At 47.1% G+C, this 15,420-nt stretch overlaps 1 protein-coding gene across 1 annotated transcript in view; it reads right to left on the bottom strand.

Moving 5' to 3' along the window:
• Positions 1–944: 944 nt before the first annotated feature.
• Positions 945–15,420, bottom strand: part of Ddx24 (DEAD-box helicase 24) — a 15,550-nt gene continuing 1,074 nt past the window's right edge. Inside the window, exons 2-9 of the mRNA XM_008821686.2 lie at positions 13,450–14,172; positions 11,336–11,827; positions 9,487–9,640; positions 8,704–9,219; positions 7,507–7,582; positions 3,701–3,889; positions 2,783–2,912; positions 945–1,469 (exon numbers count right to left, since the gene is read on the bottom strand). Coding sequence (XP_008819908.1) covers positions 1,204–1,469; positions 2,783–2,912; positions 3,701–3,889; positions 7,507–7,582; positions 8,704–9,219; positions 9,487–9,640; positions 11,336–11,827; positions 13,450–14,167 — 2,541 coding nt within the window. The 5' untranslated portion in view covers positions 14,168–14,172 and the 3' untranslated portion in view covers positions 945–1,203. The remainder of the gene's footprint in view (positions 1,470–2,782; positions 2,913–3,700; positions 3,890–7,506; positions 7,583–8,703; positions 9,220–9,486; positions 9,641–11,335; positions 11,828–13,449; positions 14,173–15,420) is intronic.

The raw sequence follows: 15,420 nt of genomic DNA, 5'->3' as shown, positions 1-15,420 counted from the left end.
GAGGGCGGCGGGGGATGTCTTAATACCTGGCACTTGGTCAATAATGACACCAGAATCCACAAAGCTAACTTGTCCTCCCAACCTTGCTGTGTGCTGAGGGAGACTGGGTCCCTTAGATCGTGGGGTATTTCTGTCTACCAGTGTACTCTATTCAAACCCATAGAACCCCTCAAGTCAAGCATCTGAATTGTGCCAGTGGACATCCATCTCAAAGTCCAGGCTAAGCTGTGCAGAAACCTGTCCTCCTAAGTTGTGGTAGCCAGACTCACCCATTCTGCAGTGTGCATTTACACCAAGTTCCAACCAGAACAGTGTGACCAGTACTACAAGGAGGGTAACACAGGACACTGAGGTATGCATCCAAGAGCACTGTCCCTCCTAGAGGACAGACAGCAGTGCTCCAGGATGGATGAAAAGGCAATTCAGTCTGAGAGAAAAGCCTATCTTGCAAAAAGGCTGCAATAAAAGGAATCATGGGCAGGAGCTTGAGCCGTGTCCAGAGGGCCTTTCTCCCTCCTTACCCAGCAGATTTGTGACTTAGCTGTGAGCTGAGGGAGGGTCAAGGACAGCACGCTTGTCTCTGACCACCTTCCAGGGTGGCTGAGATAAGAGAGCAGCCAGCAACAGTATGCCACAGCAAGAAGCTGGCATTGTGCTGCTGTGGGGAGGGGCAGGGACACGTACTGAAGACCCAGCAGTGCTGTGATAGTGACTCGTGGCCAGAAGCCTACGCCACTATTCCCTCCATCAAGGAACTGCTTTCTAAGTTAATGATAAAGCAAACTGCAACACCCTCCTCGGTAGTGACTCGTGGCCAGAAGCCTACGCCACTATTCCCTCCATCAAGGAACTGGCACTGTGTTGACCCAGAGGATTTCTAAGTTAATGATAAAGCAAACTGCAACACCCTCCTTGGCCCCCCAGCTTTAAGTATCAGAATAATATTCCAGTTCCCACCACTTTTTAATTCAGGAAGTCAAGGTGAACACACAAGAAGCCAGCATGTAGTGGACAAAAGAGATGTAGCAGCTAGGGAGAATTCTTACTCCACAACACAAGTCTGCAGGAGTTCTTTCTTGCTATGGGGTGGCAGAGTGGGAAATTCTCCTAGGTGGATGGTGGCGTGAAGCAGCAGGGTGGGGAGGTTTTCGCAGACATCTGAGGGCAGGCACTGAGCCGCCTCCATTCTGGGACCAAGGGCAGCTAACCCGAACTTGTACTTGGCTGTGCCGGTTCCTGATGTTCTTTTGGCTTCTTCTTCTTCCTTTTCTGTTTGGACAGGCAGCTCAGTGCAGACTCGCCATTCCTCGGGGCCACCATTGGCAGGGGCAGCCTGCCAGACTGTGTGGGGTACTTGGTCTTCAGGTTCTCTTGGAATAATGGCTGGGCGAGCAGCTGGCGCAGCTCCCTCTTCAGCACCTTCATCTGCTTTTGTCGCCGACGCTCCTCTTGCTGGTCAGCTTTTCCTCCTCGAGACACAGAAACAAGACCGGTCATGTTACCATGACACGAAGACACACTTTGCTTCCTTAGACTGCTGATACAAGCTAGTGGTGGCCTGACAGGCCAGAGCCACAAATGGCTAACTTCTGTTTAGGAGGGATAGGGAGGCTCACTTTCCTTTATCCCTTACCAAACCAACAGACAGGAACTAGCTTCAATTTACAGATAAGGCAGTTCAGACTTAGAGGAATCACATGACTCACAGAATATCAGATATCAGAACCCACACCTCCTGACTGAAGGTCTGTGTTCTTGCTGGACTACAGCCATTTGCTGCCCATCAGGGATTGACAACCACAAACCCCTCTGGTAAAAGTGAACAGTTAGTTCTCTGCAGCCTGATGCTGTTGACTACACAGAGATGGGCACAACTAAGTTCCTACCCAAGCCTGACCTCAGGAAGGAAAGCAGAGCCTCCATGTCTCTACATGAGCCCCAGGCCTGAGCCACAAGGACAAGCTCCCTGTAAGCTGCTGCTGTGACTCCTGCCTTCCATGCTGCTCAGCAAGTCTCTACCGAGAAACCAACACCTCAGCTGAACTGTGTTGCTGGTGATGAGGAAGGAACACAGGCCAGAATTTTGCTGCCCTAAGTTCCAGGTGTGGGTGTCAGCTCTCCTAAGCAGGGCCGTGCAGTCTTGCCCTCGAACCCTTCCTTCACTTCTGGTCCACATACAGAGGAGGCTCAGATTGTGCCTGTTTCTCTACACAGATTCCTCCTCTGTGAGCCTGTAGCCCACATGTAAAAGGTTAATAATTCCTACACAGTTCATGCCAAGAAGCTAGAGAAGTTCAAGTGAGGCACAAACGTGCTTTGTTGCCTTGGAAAGCAGGTGCAGCAGTAACGATAAAAACTGACCTAAAAGTACCATGTACTTTCTGTTTGCCAGGCACTGTACCCAGTTTAGATTTTTTACCTCAACCTTCATAACCCCAAGAGATAGGTAGTTTATTGCCTCTGCCTTATAGATGAGGTAGAGCAGAGAGGCTAGTCACAGTCAGTCAAGAGAATGGGCTGATTAAACACAGAACTGGCTCCCAGCCATTGACGTCATGGCCTGTCCATGAGACAGCGTCAGCTGAAGGCTCCAGACAGGCACGACAAGGAATAAAGGCCTTGGGGCATCTGGCTGGTCTGAAATAAGGAGCCATGAGCCAAGAACAGGGCACCTTGCAGTTTCCATCAGGACCAACAGTAAGGACAGTTCCAACAAGGCACACATGGCCGGGAAAACCACCGCTGAATGCAGCCTCACTTGCCAGGCCGCCCAGGGGTCTACCTTTGTACATGTCTTCTTCTAGCTCAATCTCGAGGGCAGCCGCCGCCTGCTCAATCCAAGAGTTGTGCAGACAAGCCTGGAAGTTCCGATACTCAGCTTTCTCAATCTGCCGAGCCAAACGGATCCGCTCCTGGGGGACAGTAACAGGAAAGACTCACTGACAGAGGAGGGTTCAGGCCTTCTGGCAAGCGAAGTCCCACTGAAGATGTTTTTAAAATGTTCTTGAGATCAGTGACCAGTGAGATACAGCTCAAACCCTACTGAAACCCCATTTGTTCCTCATAAAAGCCCAGGGGGAAGTTTTTACACCCCTTTTAAGACCGTCCCAGGCTAAATGCCAACCTACAAGTGGTCCAGAGTAAACTCATTCCGCAGGTGTCACATCTAGCTTCCATAACTCTCCTTCTCATGAGCTGAGGTCAATTATACCCGCCCCTACCTCTACATGGGAGAGATTATGGAACCATGGAAAGGAGGGTGGCTCACAGGCTCCTTAGTAGAATCCTCTACCATCTCCTGTCATCTCCCACAAATCCCCACAGCTAGCACTCCTTTCGTGACAGAGTGGCCACTGGTCCTTGAACTGACTCATTTTTTGCTCCCTCAATTCCCAAAGCTCCATCATCTTCTCCTCTCTCTCCCTCATCTCTGCTGTGGGATGAAAGCTCTTCTCGCCACCTCATAACCGTATGCCTACCAGCCCCCGTGGTTCCATCATACCTCAGGACCAGATAACAAAGTGGATGAGGGAGAAACACACCTCTTTGGTCAGTACCCTTCTCTCCCTTCTCCTGGGTCTGGCGCTCCCGAGCTTTTCTACAAATGCCCCATTAAGCTATCGGCAGGACCATTCCTCAGTTCCACAGAGGAAGGTGCTCTGTGAGGGAGCAGTACACTGAGTTTAACTTTCATTTTTACCTTGACGACATCCATGTACTTGGACTGAACCGGAAACAGTGGGATGTCCTCATCTTTCTTGAGAGTTTTGTAAATCTTCTTAAAGTTGATTACATCTTCAGGTCCAATGAGCATCAAGCTGAGGCCTTCGCTAGTAGCACGGGCAGTTCGACCACTTCGATGGATATAAATCTCTGAGGTGCGGGGTACCTGCCAAAGCAGGAACTAGAATCAGCACACAGACATTGCCAAAAACTACTCTTCCCCCTAGGGCTACATCCCTTCCAGGCAGAAACCTCTCCAGCAACCTGGACAACCTAGTCTTTCTTCCTGAACCACACTGACCCTGTTCCTAGGTGGACAGTCCATTCAATGTGCACCTTCCTGTGCCTTCCACACTGACTCAGCTCTTCATCATCAATCTAGCCATCTGCTTTTCCTCTAGCCCTCCCCACTCCCCCTCCCCTCCCACCAGCAACACTGACTTGAGACTCAGCTTTGAAACTCCACAGGTTCTTCACAAAGTCTGCATGGGTGGGTGACTGATGACAGCATTCATTAACTAACGTTTACTGAGGGGCTGCATTAGGCCAGACAATTACATACACATTGCGTGTACTATCATATTTATTCCTCTCAGTCATATAAAATACTTCGTGATTATCCACATATCACAGACCAGGAAACTAAAATGGAGAGAGGTCACTAACTTCCCCTAGATCACCCAAATGTGGGAGCCAGGTTTCAAACTGAAGCATCCAGCTCCAGAGACCATGCTAACCCATGCTAAACCAGGGCGACACCACCTCTAGTCCAATCTATAGCAGATGTGTTACCCACAAAGAGCATGGCCTGAGGCTGGAGACAAGGCTCAGCAGCCAAGTGCACTGCTGCTCTTACAGAGGACCTGGGATCGGTTCCCAGTACCCACATGGTGGCTAACAACTGTAACTCCAGTTCCCGGGGATCTGATACCCTCTTCCAATCTCCATGGGCAATGCATGACATGGGTGTACTTACACACATGCAGGCAACATACTCAATACACTTAAAATATCAAAAATTATTTTTTTTTAAAAAGAGCATGACATGGGTGTCAGCACTGCTGCCTCCCCGCCCCTGTGGCACCTACCACCCCCATGGCACCCACCACCCCTGTGGCACCCACCACTAATCAAGCACAGCAGCCTTCTTCACTGGGCTCAGTAGCTCAGTATCTTTTCCAAGACAACACTGTTGGCACCACTATGAACTGTTAACCACAGTTCTAGAAATGAGATGTGTCTGCCATTCTTCTCCTTGCAGAACAATACAGCTCCTCACTGTTGACATTCTAGGCCTTCAGCCACCTGCTCCCAACATACCCTGCTGGCCTCAGCAACTGCTCACCTCCTCCTCTCCCAATGCCACCCACCCTCTTCTGTTCCAGGCCGAGTGACCCCACACATGACTATTTCTACATGTTTGTCCTTCATTATCTCCCTCTGCATGGACGATTCCTCTCCATCCCTGAATGCCCAGCATCCTTTAGAATGCACTACATTACATATGATAACTTTCTCATACTTCCTGCCTTAAGCTATGGCAGTGGTCACACCTCACCTTTACCTCCTCTCCTAGCTGGCATGTATCTTAGGAGCTGAGACTATATTGGGTCATGGTATCTCCTATAACTGACTCGATCCCTTCTCTAAACAGATTTGCTAACCTGAAATTAGTGCCCCCAAAGATATCTGTTTATTTGTATTTTATGTGCATGCGTGTTTTGTCTGCATGTATGTAAGTGCATTGTGTGCATGAAGCTCTCATGGAGACCAGAAGAGGGCATCAGATCCCCTGGAACTGGAGTTACAGACAGACGGTTGTTAGCTGCCTTGTGGATGCTGGGAACTGAACCCAGGTCCTCTGCAAAGTAAACAATGCTCTTAACTGCTGAGTCATCTCTCCAGCCCCTCAATTATATTCTTTTTAGACCTTAAGTTAGAAAGACATTATCTCCACAAGAACTCAGTCTTTTTGTTGTTAGTGGGGTTTTTTTTGGGGGGGGGGGGGAAGAAGCTTGAGACAGGGTCTCACTATACAGGCCTAACTGACCTGGAACTTGCTATGTAGAACAGGCTGGCCTTGATCTCACAGAGATCTACCTGCTTCCACCTCCTGAGTGCTGGGACTAAAGGTGTGTGCCACCAAGCCCAGCTTGCCAAAGATTTTTAAAAGCAAAATAAAGGGGAAAAACAACAAACATGTCCTAATAGATACCACGCATTCAGTACTTACACTGGGCCAGGTACTTCACCAGCTACTCAGTTCTCTGACAGGTGGCATTATTACTTGTAGTTCAGAAGTAACACCGGAACAGATGCTGCTATCTGGACCTCTGACTGGTGTTCAAACCCTGGCAGTTGGCTCTGCGGCCCATGCTCCCAGCTACAACACACTGATGCTTACTAGTGCTTACATGGATGCTACTATTATCAACATCCGCTAACATACTAAGCGCTTCTCAAGTCCCTCTCATACTCTGCCTTAGAAAGAACCCAACCACTACACTGCCATTTAGCAAAATGAGAGTGCTCAAGGAACAGAGGGGCCAAATAATTAGTTCAAGGCCACACAGCTAGGACTTAAACCAAGGGAAGCCCTAAGTACCCCACTCCTGTACTTCTCTACACCAGAACAAGCATTTAATATGTACTTTGTCTTCACTAAACTCAGGCTGAAGCTTGATTCTTCAGTGCAGCAAGCGAAGTAGATGAGGCAGGGCCTAGTGGGAGGAGTTTGGGTATGGAGGTGGAGTTGCTTGAAAAGATGAACGGGTGCATTCTCGCTCAACCATGATGTCACATGAAGCTCATCTCCCTCACGTCTGTCTCTGTACTTACAACTCCTGCCCTTCCATCTTAAGGCTCCCAACAGAAGCTGAACAGATGCCTGGGACATGTCCTTGGACTTTTCAGTCTCCAGAACCAACAGACAAAACCTCTTCATAGATTATCAGTCTCAGGTATTGTTATATTAACTGAAAATAGGCTAAGATACATGCTTGACTTAATACCCATTTCATGGAAAAAACTAAGACTTTAACCGATGCTATCAAGTAGCTTGGGAGAAGGGCTACTTGGTAGCAGACAAGGGTTTTCTGAGTCTGAATCTCAATAAATGTTCCAAAAGTAGTGGTGGGCACCAGGGGGCATGTTACAGGGGACCTGAGGAACAACCACTCCCTCTCTATAGTAATGACTTTTACAACATGGACATAATCTGGACTAATAACTTTGACCTAACCTTGTAAAATAAAAAAGTTACTATTTATAATGTAAACAAGATCATTGAGCCATCTGCTTCTCTTGTGACCTGGGCATATGACCTACTCCCTCAGATAGTGTAGAATAGAGTATGGGTGCATACATATGATTTACATATTAAAGCACTGGAAGCAGCCTGTTTTTCCCAATGATAAAAATGGAGAGGTCTGTTTGTAATTATATGTGTGATACTATAGATCCAGGGACCAAAAGGCAAGATTTTCTGGTAAGAGTGGGTCCTAGCTTCTACTTTCCCAATTCATACTGGAGATACTGTTTTGATAAAAGAATGAGTGAAGCCTGGCTCAAGAGCAGAGTTCCGTGACACAGCTGAAGGAGCAGGTGCTCAGCAGCTTGGGTCCACTCTTGCTTGGCCTTAAGATGAATGCCAAGAGTCCGTCAGACTGTTTCTTAATTCAGGAATAACTGTAATGTGACTTAGAAATGTCACACCTCTCTGCCTCAATCTCTGCTCTAACACTTCCCCATTCACTGCAGGAAGAGGCCTCTAACTACCCATACCTGGTAATGGATAACATGTTGAACTTTAGGAATATCTAGACCCCGAGCTGCCACATCCGTTGCCAAGAGAACACAGCTGTGATGGAAACAGAAAACACATTCATAATTATAACCAACAGCCATTATTAGTCAAACTTACCACCTTCTGATCACTCACCACTCACCAATAATAATACCATCATCTCCCTTTATAAATTAGTGAGCTGAGGCCGAGACCCATGGTACGCACAACCCATTCAGGGGTGGCATCAAGAACCTAACTAACCTGGGTCTCACCAGCTTCAAGCAATATGCAATTTTCTGTTAGTGAATTAAATGAAGCCACACATATTCTGGGTTGGCGACCTTTATCTCCTAGTATCTTCCCACTCATCCCCTTCCAGTCCAATAGACTGCCTTGCCGTTCCCCAGGCAGACAATCTGCCACCCTGCTCCCTGAGTATCAGTTAGTCCAAAGGCAGCTAGACAAACAGTACGAGAAGCTGTGGATGGGCTCTGGGGTATGACAGGCTCTTCTGAGCCCAGCCCTGTCATTTCCATGGAGCAAAACCTTGAGTAAGCTGATAAGCTTTCCCAGACCTCATTGTGTCGTTCAGAAAATGAGAACGGCGGTGATTAAGTGGTAGCAGCTGCACAGGCAAATGAGCAAACGTGACGTCGCAGAGACCATTCCCAGCCTTTCTATGCAAGAATTCTCAATCACTTCATTTTATAACAGCCCCATCAGGTAGGGTCTGCTAGTGAACCAGGTATGAGAAAACGAGGCAGAGCAGTGAAATAAGTTGACCAGGTAGAAAGTGAAGGAGTCAGGGTTTGACCTCAGCGATTCTGGCTCCTGGCTGTGTACTCTTACTCAGAATTCATTCTGCTGCTTCTCAGGGATGTTAGGGAAGTGAATGAATCTCTAGCAGGTTATCTGTTGTCTAAGATTCAACAACAGACACCGTCATCTGACTCATTACTGTAAGTTAATACAGAACATTAAATAAAAGCAACTAAATATAATAAATTAGTGACCTTGCCAAATACAGAGAGTAGAAGGGAGAGAGGGAGGAGGGAGGGGAAGAGGAGGGAGAAGGACGTCTACTGCTAAGGCCCCTACTACACAATGTACGGTCCTGCCTCCCATCATCCTGGCCCCCTTGATGCAGTGGCTCATGGCTCAAGGCCAGGCCTCTGGAGACAGGCTTGACTTACTCTTCCAGACGGGCAAACTGCTCCAGGTTTCGGAGCCTCTGTTTCTGGTGCATGCAGGCATGCAGGGTCAGTGGCATGATATCCAGGACCTTGAGGAGCCCAGAGAGGCGTTTTATGCAGGAGATGCTGTTAGCAAACACAAGGCTGCGGCCGGGATACTGCATCAGGAAGTAGTACAGATATAAGTCTTTCTCCTCTGTCTCACAATGGATCTTGGTCTCTGTCAGTGTCTCCACTGTACCCTCATTCCTTGTGAGATCGATGACTTTTGGTTTGCCCTTCAGGCCGATCTTTTGCATGAGAAGGTCAAGTTTGGCAGTTTTGTCCATTTTCTTCATGTGCTTCTTATGAAGGATTCGAGCAGGAGCTTGGTGTACTAGCGTCAGTGTGGCAGAAAAAACAAGGGTCTGTCGCTTTGGATTGTACTGGGGGTCATTTAGTATTTCTAGCAGCTGAGAGAGCTCAGCAAAGTGGCCTTTCTCAACCATCCGGTCAGCCTCATCCACCACCAGGCACCTGAGGATCCAGACATGACCACAACAAGTCAGTGCAACCACAGAGAGAGAAACCTCTATAGTGTATCCTGGCCCCACCCCAGTCACACACATGCACCCACCTACCATCACCACTAGGGCACCAGTTAACTTCGCCCATGCACACTTAACTTTCCAGGGTCGGCCGGGATGGCTGTGGTATTCTCTGGCAGGGAAAAGGCACTGCACATGCCATTCCCTCACCTCAGGCTCACTTCAGAGAGAGTAAGAGAGAACTGCCACCTCTCACCTGAGCTGCCGAAGATCTCTCAAATGAGGATGTTTTTCTTTAACTAGCTCCCAGAGCCGACCAGGAGTGGCGATCACAATCTCGGGGTGTCGGTTCAGCATCCTCTGTTGTTTCTGTGTGGACATTCCACCAACCAAAATTGCCGTTTTAATTCCTCGAGAACAGAAAACATAATGGACGCTGTTATTCAGTCTGATATAATCTAGTTCCCCTAGATTAGCGTATGACAACCGGATCTCTGCACTCGAGGGAATGCTCAAAGAGCTGTCCTGGCCTGACTCCTAGAGGGCTTACCAAATAGTCTGTGGTCAGGGCCCTGTCTACACTGTCAGCATTTCTCTCTACTCTCTTCCTTCTGACCACAGGGGCTGTGGTCACCTCCACAGCTCTGAAACTTGAGCAGTGGGTGTACCATGATGCTGAGAACATTTCATAGCTTAACACTGTTAGGGTTCGGATAGCCCCGCCCCCTCACCAAGAGGGTCTCAGGGTTCCGCAAGCTCCTGAGAAAAGCACCTTGGTCTCTGAAGTCAAAAGCAGAATTTTCTCCATAGTTTGACCAACACAGCAGGCTTCCCCTTTGATCTCTAAAGGGGGCAGGTTTTAACAGTCCTGCTCCCCACCCCAACCTTTAAAAAATATATCTTCCTGCCTTCTGCACTCCCCAGAAGCCTCTCCCTATAAAAGACCCCAGCTCACAACCCAGGGCAGACATTTTCCCTACCAGGAAGGAAATCTGTCCCATGTGTTCCCTTGCCAATAAAGTCTATTCCGTTGGAGTTAATCTCTAAAGGGGGCAGGTTTTAACAGTCCTGCTCCCCACCCCAACCTTTAAAAAATATATCTTCCTGCCTTCTGCACTCCCCAGAAGCCTCTCCCTATAAAAGACCCCAGCTCACAACCCAGGGCAGACATTTTCCCTACCAGGAAGGAAATCTGTCCCATGTGTTCCCTTGCCAATAAAGTCTATTCCGTTGGAGTTATATCTGTGTCCTGGTGCTTTCTCCTGATCAACCCGATTCATCCACCACCTACTTTACCTATCAAACACCTTTTGGAAGTCCTTCCCATTTCCCTCAATTAGAGTTAATATGAAGCTTTTCTAGAGCCCAGTGCTTTCTCTCTAGTTGAGGACTTTTCCTAATCCTGAAGAGTACCTTGCACTTATAAGGTACTTGGATCATGAAATATGGCTTTACTTAATATAAAATTTAAAGCTTCACTATGCAAGCCGTTCCCAAAAGGAACATAAAATTAAGCTTTTAGTTACAGCAGTGCCTGCAAGATTATTTTCTGAAAAAGTCACTTGCCAATATAACTGGCCTTGTAGATCAAATAAGCTGTCACAACTAACTTTATTCCATTTTGTCACTAACACAAAAGCATTCAGACAACATGTAACCAGGGCAGAACCATTATCATTGGTTAAGACTTTGATTAAGCCAGGCGTGGTGTCGCACGCCTTTAATCCCAGCACTTGGGAGGCAGAGGCAGGAGGATCTCTGTGAGTTCAAGGCCGGCCTGGTCTACATAGCGAATTCCAGGACAGCTGGGGCTACAAGGAGGCCCTATCTCAAAAAGACAAAAAATAAACAAAAACAACTTTGATTAAAAAGTAAAGCTGCAATCCTCTGTTCTCAGGAATTATAGCCAATAAACTAACTCTCATGTATCTAGAATGGCTATAGATATTTAGCCTCCCTTGAGAGAACTGAAAAAATGTCAACCAACTTCTATAGGACTTAATTTTCTGGCAGATGAGAAAGCACCCCCTGAGGACAGCTTTCATCTTTATTACCCAGTATTTAGGGATTTGCTTAGAAAATGCTTAAGTGAAACTAAAACTCACCTGTAAACCTGGCCACAGCATCAATATGTTGTTTGACCTGGACAGCCAGCTCTCGAGTAGGAGTCAGAACCAGTCCCAGCAGAGGACGCCGTGGGTGTAATTTATTGGCAGCGATTTGGTCATACAACTGTTTTAACTTCTCGGTCTGCTCTTCTTCAAACTTCTCTTCATCCTCATTCCTCTTGGAGGCAAGCTTTGCCTCCATCAAGGAAGAAGGCCCTTCACCAGCATCATCACAGAAGGGCAGTGCCAGCTCTGAAACAGAGGCACCAGCCTGACTAGGCAGGGCTTCCTTCTCAATTCTGGCCTCCTCAGGCAACACTCCAGACTCAGTTCCGCCCTTGTGTGGTAATCCAGGATCAGCTTCAGCTTCAGTTCTGGTCTCCCCTGGTGGCACTCCAGTCTTACTCGGGATGGGCAATACCTTCCTCTTATGCCACTGCAAGACTGCATGAATCATTGGGATGGCAAAGGCAAGAGTTTTCCCACTTCCTTTGAAGCAAAACAAAACACAGTATGAATCAACAGAGGGAGTTCTTTGCTTTGTATAGAACTAAGGGTTGTTGATATAGCCAAGTGCCATCCCAACCAACCCAAAGCTCCACTATACATTGGTTCTTCCTTCCAGACCATGGCAGCTGTGCATTTAGGATAACACAAGGAGAAGTACAGCAGGCTGGCACTAAGACCTGAGGTCACCAAGCATCCAAACAGTGAAACCATGAAGAAATGAACAGCAAGTTTTTGTTTTATTGCTGTGTGGGAACTGCACATTGGAGGGAATCTATGCTTTGCTAAGACCTTCTTCTTCAACAAAGGAAGGAATAAGAGAAATCTTCCTTTCTTTGGAAAACTTCAGTAGAGCACTTTTGTCTATGCACGAGTATTTTCAAACTGACCTCTGAATGTATGTGGAGCCCAGATTCACATTATCCAGGTGGTCAAAAGAAATAGGACGCCACAAGCTGAGAATTTAAAGTGCAGCAGTTTCTCTTTAATTGCCATTTTACTTTGCATAGTTTCACTTATCCGTGGTCAACTATGATCCAAAGATGTTAAACAGACAATTCTTTACTTGGAATGCCAAGTAAAGTGAAGAAATCACACAGTCTGGCTCCATCTACGCAAGACATGACTCTTCCTTCTGTCCAGTGTATTCACATTGTCCATGCTACTCACCTGTTGGTCACTTGGTGGTGATCTCAGTTAGACTCTATGTCCCCACTTTGTTCAAGTAACCCTTCTCTTACTTAATAACGGCCTGCTGTATGACTAGGGTGACCCTAGCAAGTCATTCAGACATGCCAAAGAGAGGCTGCAAAGTCTTTTCAACTAAAAAGCTGAAAAATTTTTTTATAGAAAAAAATGCCATGATTCAGTTACTAAGCTCTACAGTGAGAAATGAAACTGAACATTCCTGAGATAAAGTGACCTTGATCACCATGTGTTGTTGTATTTGGGCTATTAAAATTTTGTCATGTTTGGATATACTATTGGAATATTGGTCTATACTTTTCTTATAATCTTGTCTGGTTTTGGAATTTAGAGCAACATTGGTCTCAATGACTTTGAAGTGACCCAAAACCAAAAATCCACATACCAGGCCCAGCGCAGTGTTGCACACCTTTAATTCCAGCACTCAGGAGGCAGAGGCAGGTGAATCTCTTGTGAGACTGAGACTAGCCTGGTCTACATAGAGTTCCAGGTCAGTCAGGGCTACATAGTGAGACCCTGCCCCCCACCCAAAAATTCACATACATAAATAAATGCAGGAAAAACATTTGAAAAAAATCTAACATCCATTTCTGATTTTTGAAAACTCTCAGTAAACTCGAACTCCACAAGCATGATCTCAAGCTGATAAAGAACAGCGATGCAAGAGCTAAGTAGTGCTGCCATCTTAATTTATAATGGGGCCTACAAGACCCAGATGTAAAGCAAGGGCACCAACATCAGGAAGGGGCAGACTTCAACCAGAGCTGGATGACTCCACCACATCTCCATTCACTACAGCTTTTGCGGTCGTGTTCAGCAGTCCCCTCTCCCAGTTCTCCAGCCCGTGAGCAGCTACAGGACTCTAGAAGTTCTCGCGATCTGGACAGCACAGCACTTACCTGTCTCGGCAGCTCCAAGGATGTCCAGTTTGTCACGGATGGCAGGAGCCAGGGTCAGAGCTTGGATTGGGGTGGGTGCAGAGAAGCCTAGAAAGCTGAGTGCTCGGAGAACGGCCTTGGGCACGAACAGGTCCTTCCAGGCTGACACGTCTGCCTTCTGGTCTTGTACTTCAGGCATCCACGTCTTGGCTTTTTTGGGCACCTTAGGAGCAGTGCTCTGGGAAGGGTCTAATCTTTTTTTCCCTTTGTTTTTCTTCTTTTTTGGAACAGTCTGCATGAGGCTTTCTGGTACCATTTCTCCTATCTTTTGATCAGAATGAATGACAGCATCTCCCTGAGTCTCTGGCTCAGAATCTTTGACTTCAAATTCATTCTGGCCAGTACTTCCTTCAGCAACCAGCACTGCATCTTTACGTTTCTTCAACTTGATCTTCTTTGGAGGGCTAGACTCTCCTTCCTCCTCCTCTTCTGAAACAGCTGGAGCCTTTCTCTTCTTGGGCTTCTCCTTTGAGGAGAGACTAGAAGGATTCTCAGCTGGGGAGACTAACCGGTAGTCTGTCAGTTCCTCAAAGCACACTAAGTCATCCATCTGCCCATCTGCAAATATATTTGGGTCGATCTTCACCTGCTTCCATTTTCCCACAACTCTGATGCCCTTTGTCTGAAATTTTCTGTGGCTTGCTGGCTTTGGCCTTGATTTTGTTTCCTTCAGCTTCATGGTTGCTGAAAAGAGATAATGTTCCTTTAGGTCAGTGACTGAGAAGCACAGGTTCTAAGGCAACACATACTTTCCAAGGAACCTACAATGCGCTAGACACTGAAGACTGGCTGTTCAGATGGAGAAGATGCTCCCAGTGGGAAGAAGAAACACGCCCCAGAACAGGTGGCTTGGAACGGAGGGAGCACAGCAATGGGGGAGCACAGATGCATGGCCTACACCCACTTTGGAGTCCAGATCCCACACTTCATTCACGTGCAACCTGGAATAATACTGCTTATCCCTCTCAGAATGCCTGTGTTCCGATCCTTATAAAGGAGAGGGGTATTATAATACCTCATTGTTATGTAGTACACAAATAATTGAAATCATGAGCAGACATGATGGGGAGAGTGGTGGTTGCCCTAAATATGCCACTGAGGGTGGACTACGAAATCTGAGGTGTTTTTCTATTGTGTATTTGGAGAACAGAGTGTGCTTTGTTAGAAATGCAGAGCCCTCCTCCCTCTTAAGGCACATACCATTTTCATCATTCTGGCCTTGGCCAAATGGGTTAAAACCCATCCAGCTTTCAAATTAATTTCTTTTTGTCTTTTTGAGTCAGGGTCTCCTTGTAGCCCCAGCTGGTCTTGGCCTGGAACTCATTATGTAGACCAGGCTGGCCTTGAACTCAGATCTGCCTGCCTCTGCCTCTTGAGTGTGGGATTACAGGCGTGTACCACCTTGCCCGGCTTTCAAATTACATTTTTTAACAAATTTAATTAATTAATTTCTATATGCATGAGTGTTTTGCTTGCATGTAAGTGCACCACTGTCTTGCAGTGTCTGTGGAGGCCAGAAGAGGGCGTCAGAACCCCCTGGAACTGGAGTTACAGATGGTTGTTAACCCCTAGGTGGATGCTGGGAACTGAACCTGGTCCTCTGGAAGAGTAGCTGCTGAGCCATCTCAGAAACTCACAGGTTTCACACAGACACACACAGGCACACACACACACACATGCAAACACACAGAACAACCCACATTGCATAAAACCGCATGTGTGGGATACATCTGTAATCTCACCCCTCAGGAGGTAGAGGTGGAAAGATTAGGAATTCAAGGCCAGTCCTGGCTACACAGCTAGTTTGAGGCTAGCCTGGCCTACAGGAGACCCACCTCAAATTTTTTTTTGTTTTTTTTTATGCACAGCTCATTTGGCTGGAAGTGGACCATGTTGGCCCTCTTTAGATAAGAAAAAAAAAAATATTGTGGA

The sequence above is a fragment of the Nannospalax galili genome, unplaced genomic scaffold (genome assembly GCF_000622305.1).
Source record: "Nannospalax galili isolate Female #2095 unplaced genomic scaffold, S.galili_v1.0 scaffold107, whole genome shotgun sequence".
In the NCBI taxonomy this organism is placed as follows: domain Eukaryota; kingdom Metazoa; phylum Chordata; class Mammalia; order Rodentia; family Spalacidae; genus Nannospalax; species Nannospalax galili.
Note: the sequence above shows the minus strand (reverse complement) of the source record. Positions and strands in the feature narration are given on the sequence as shown.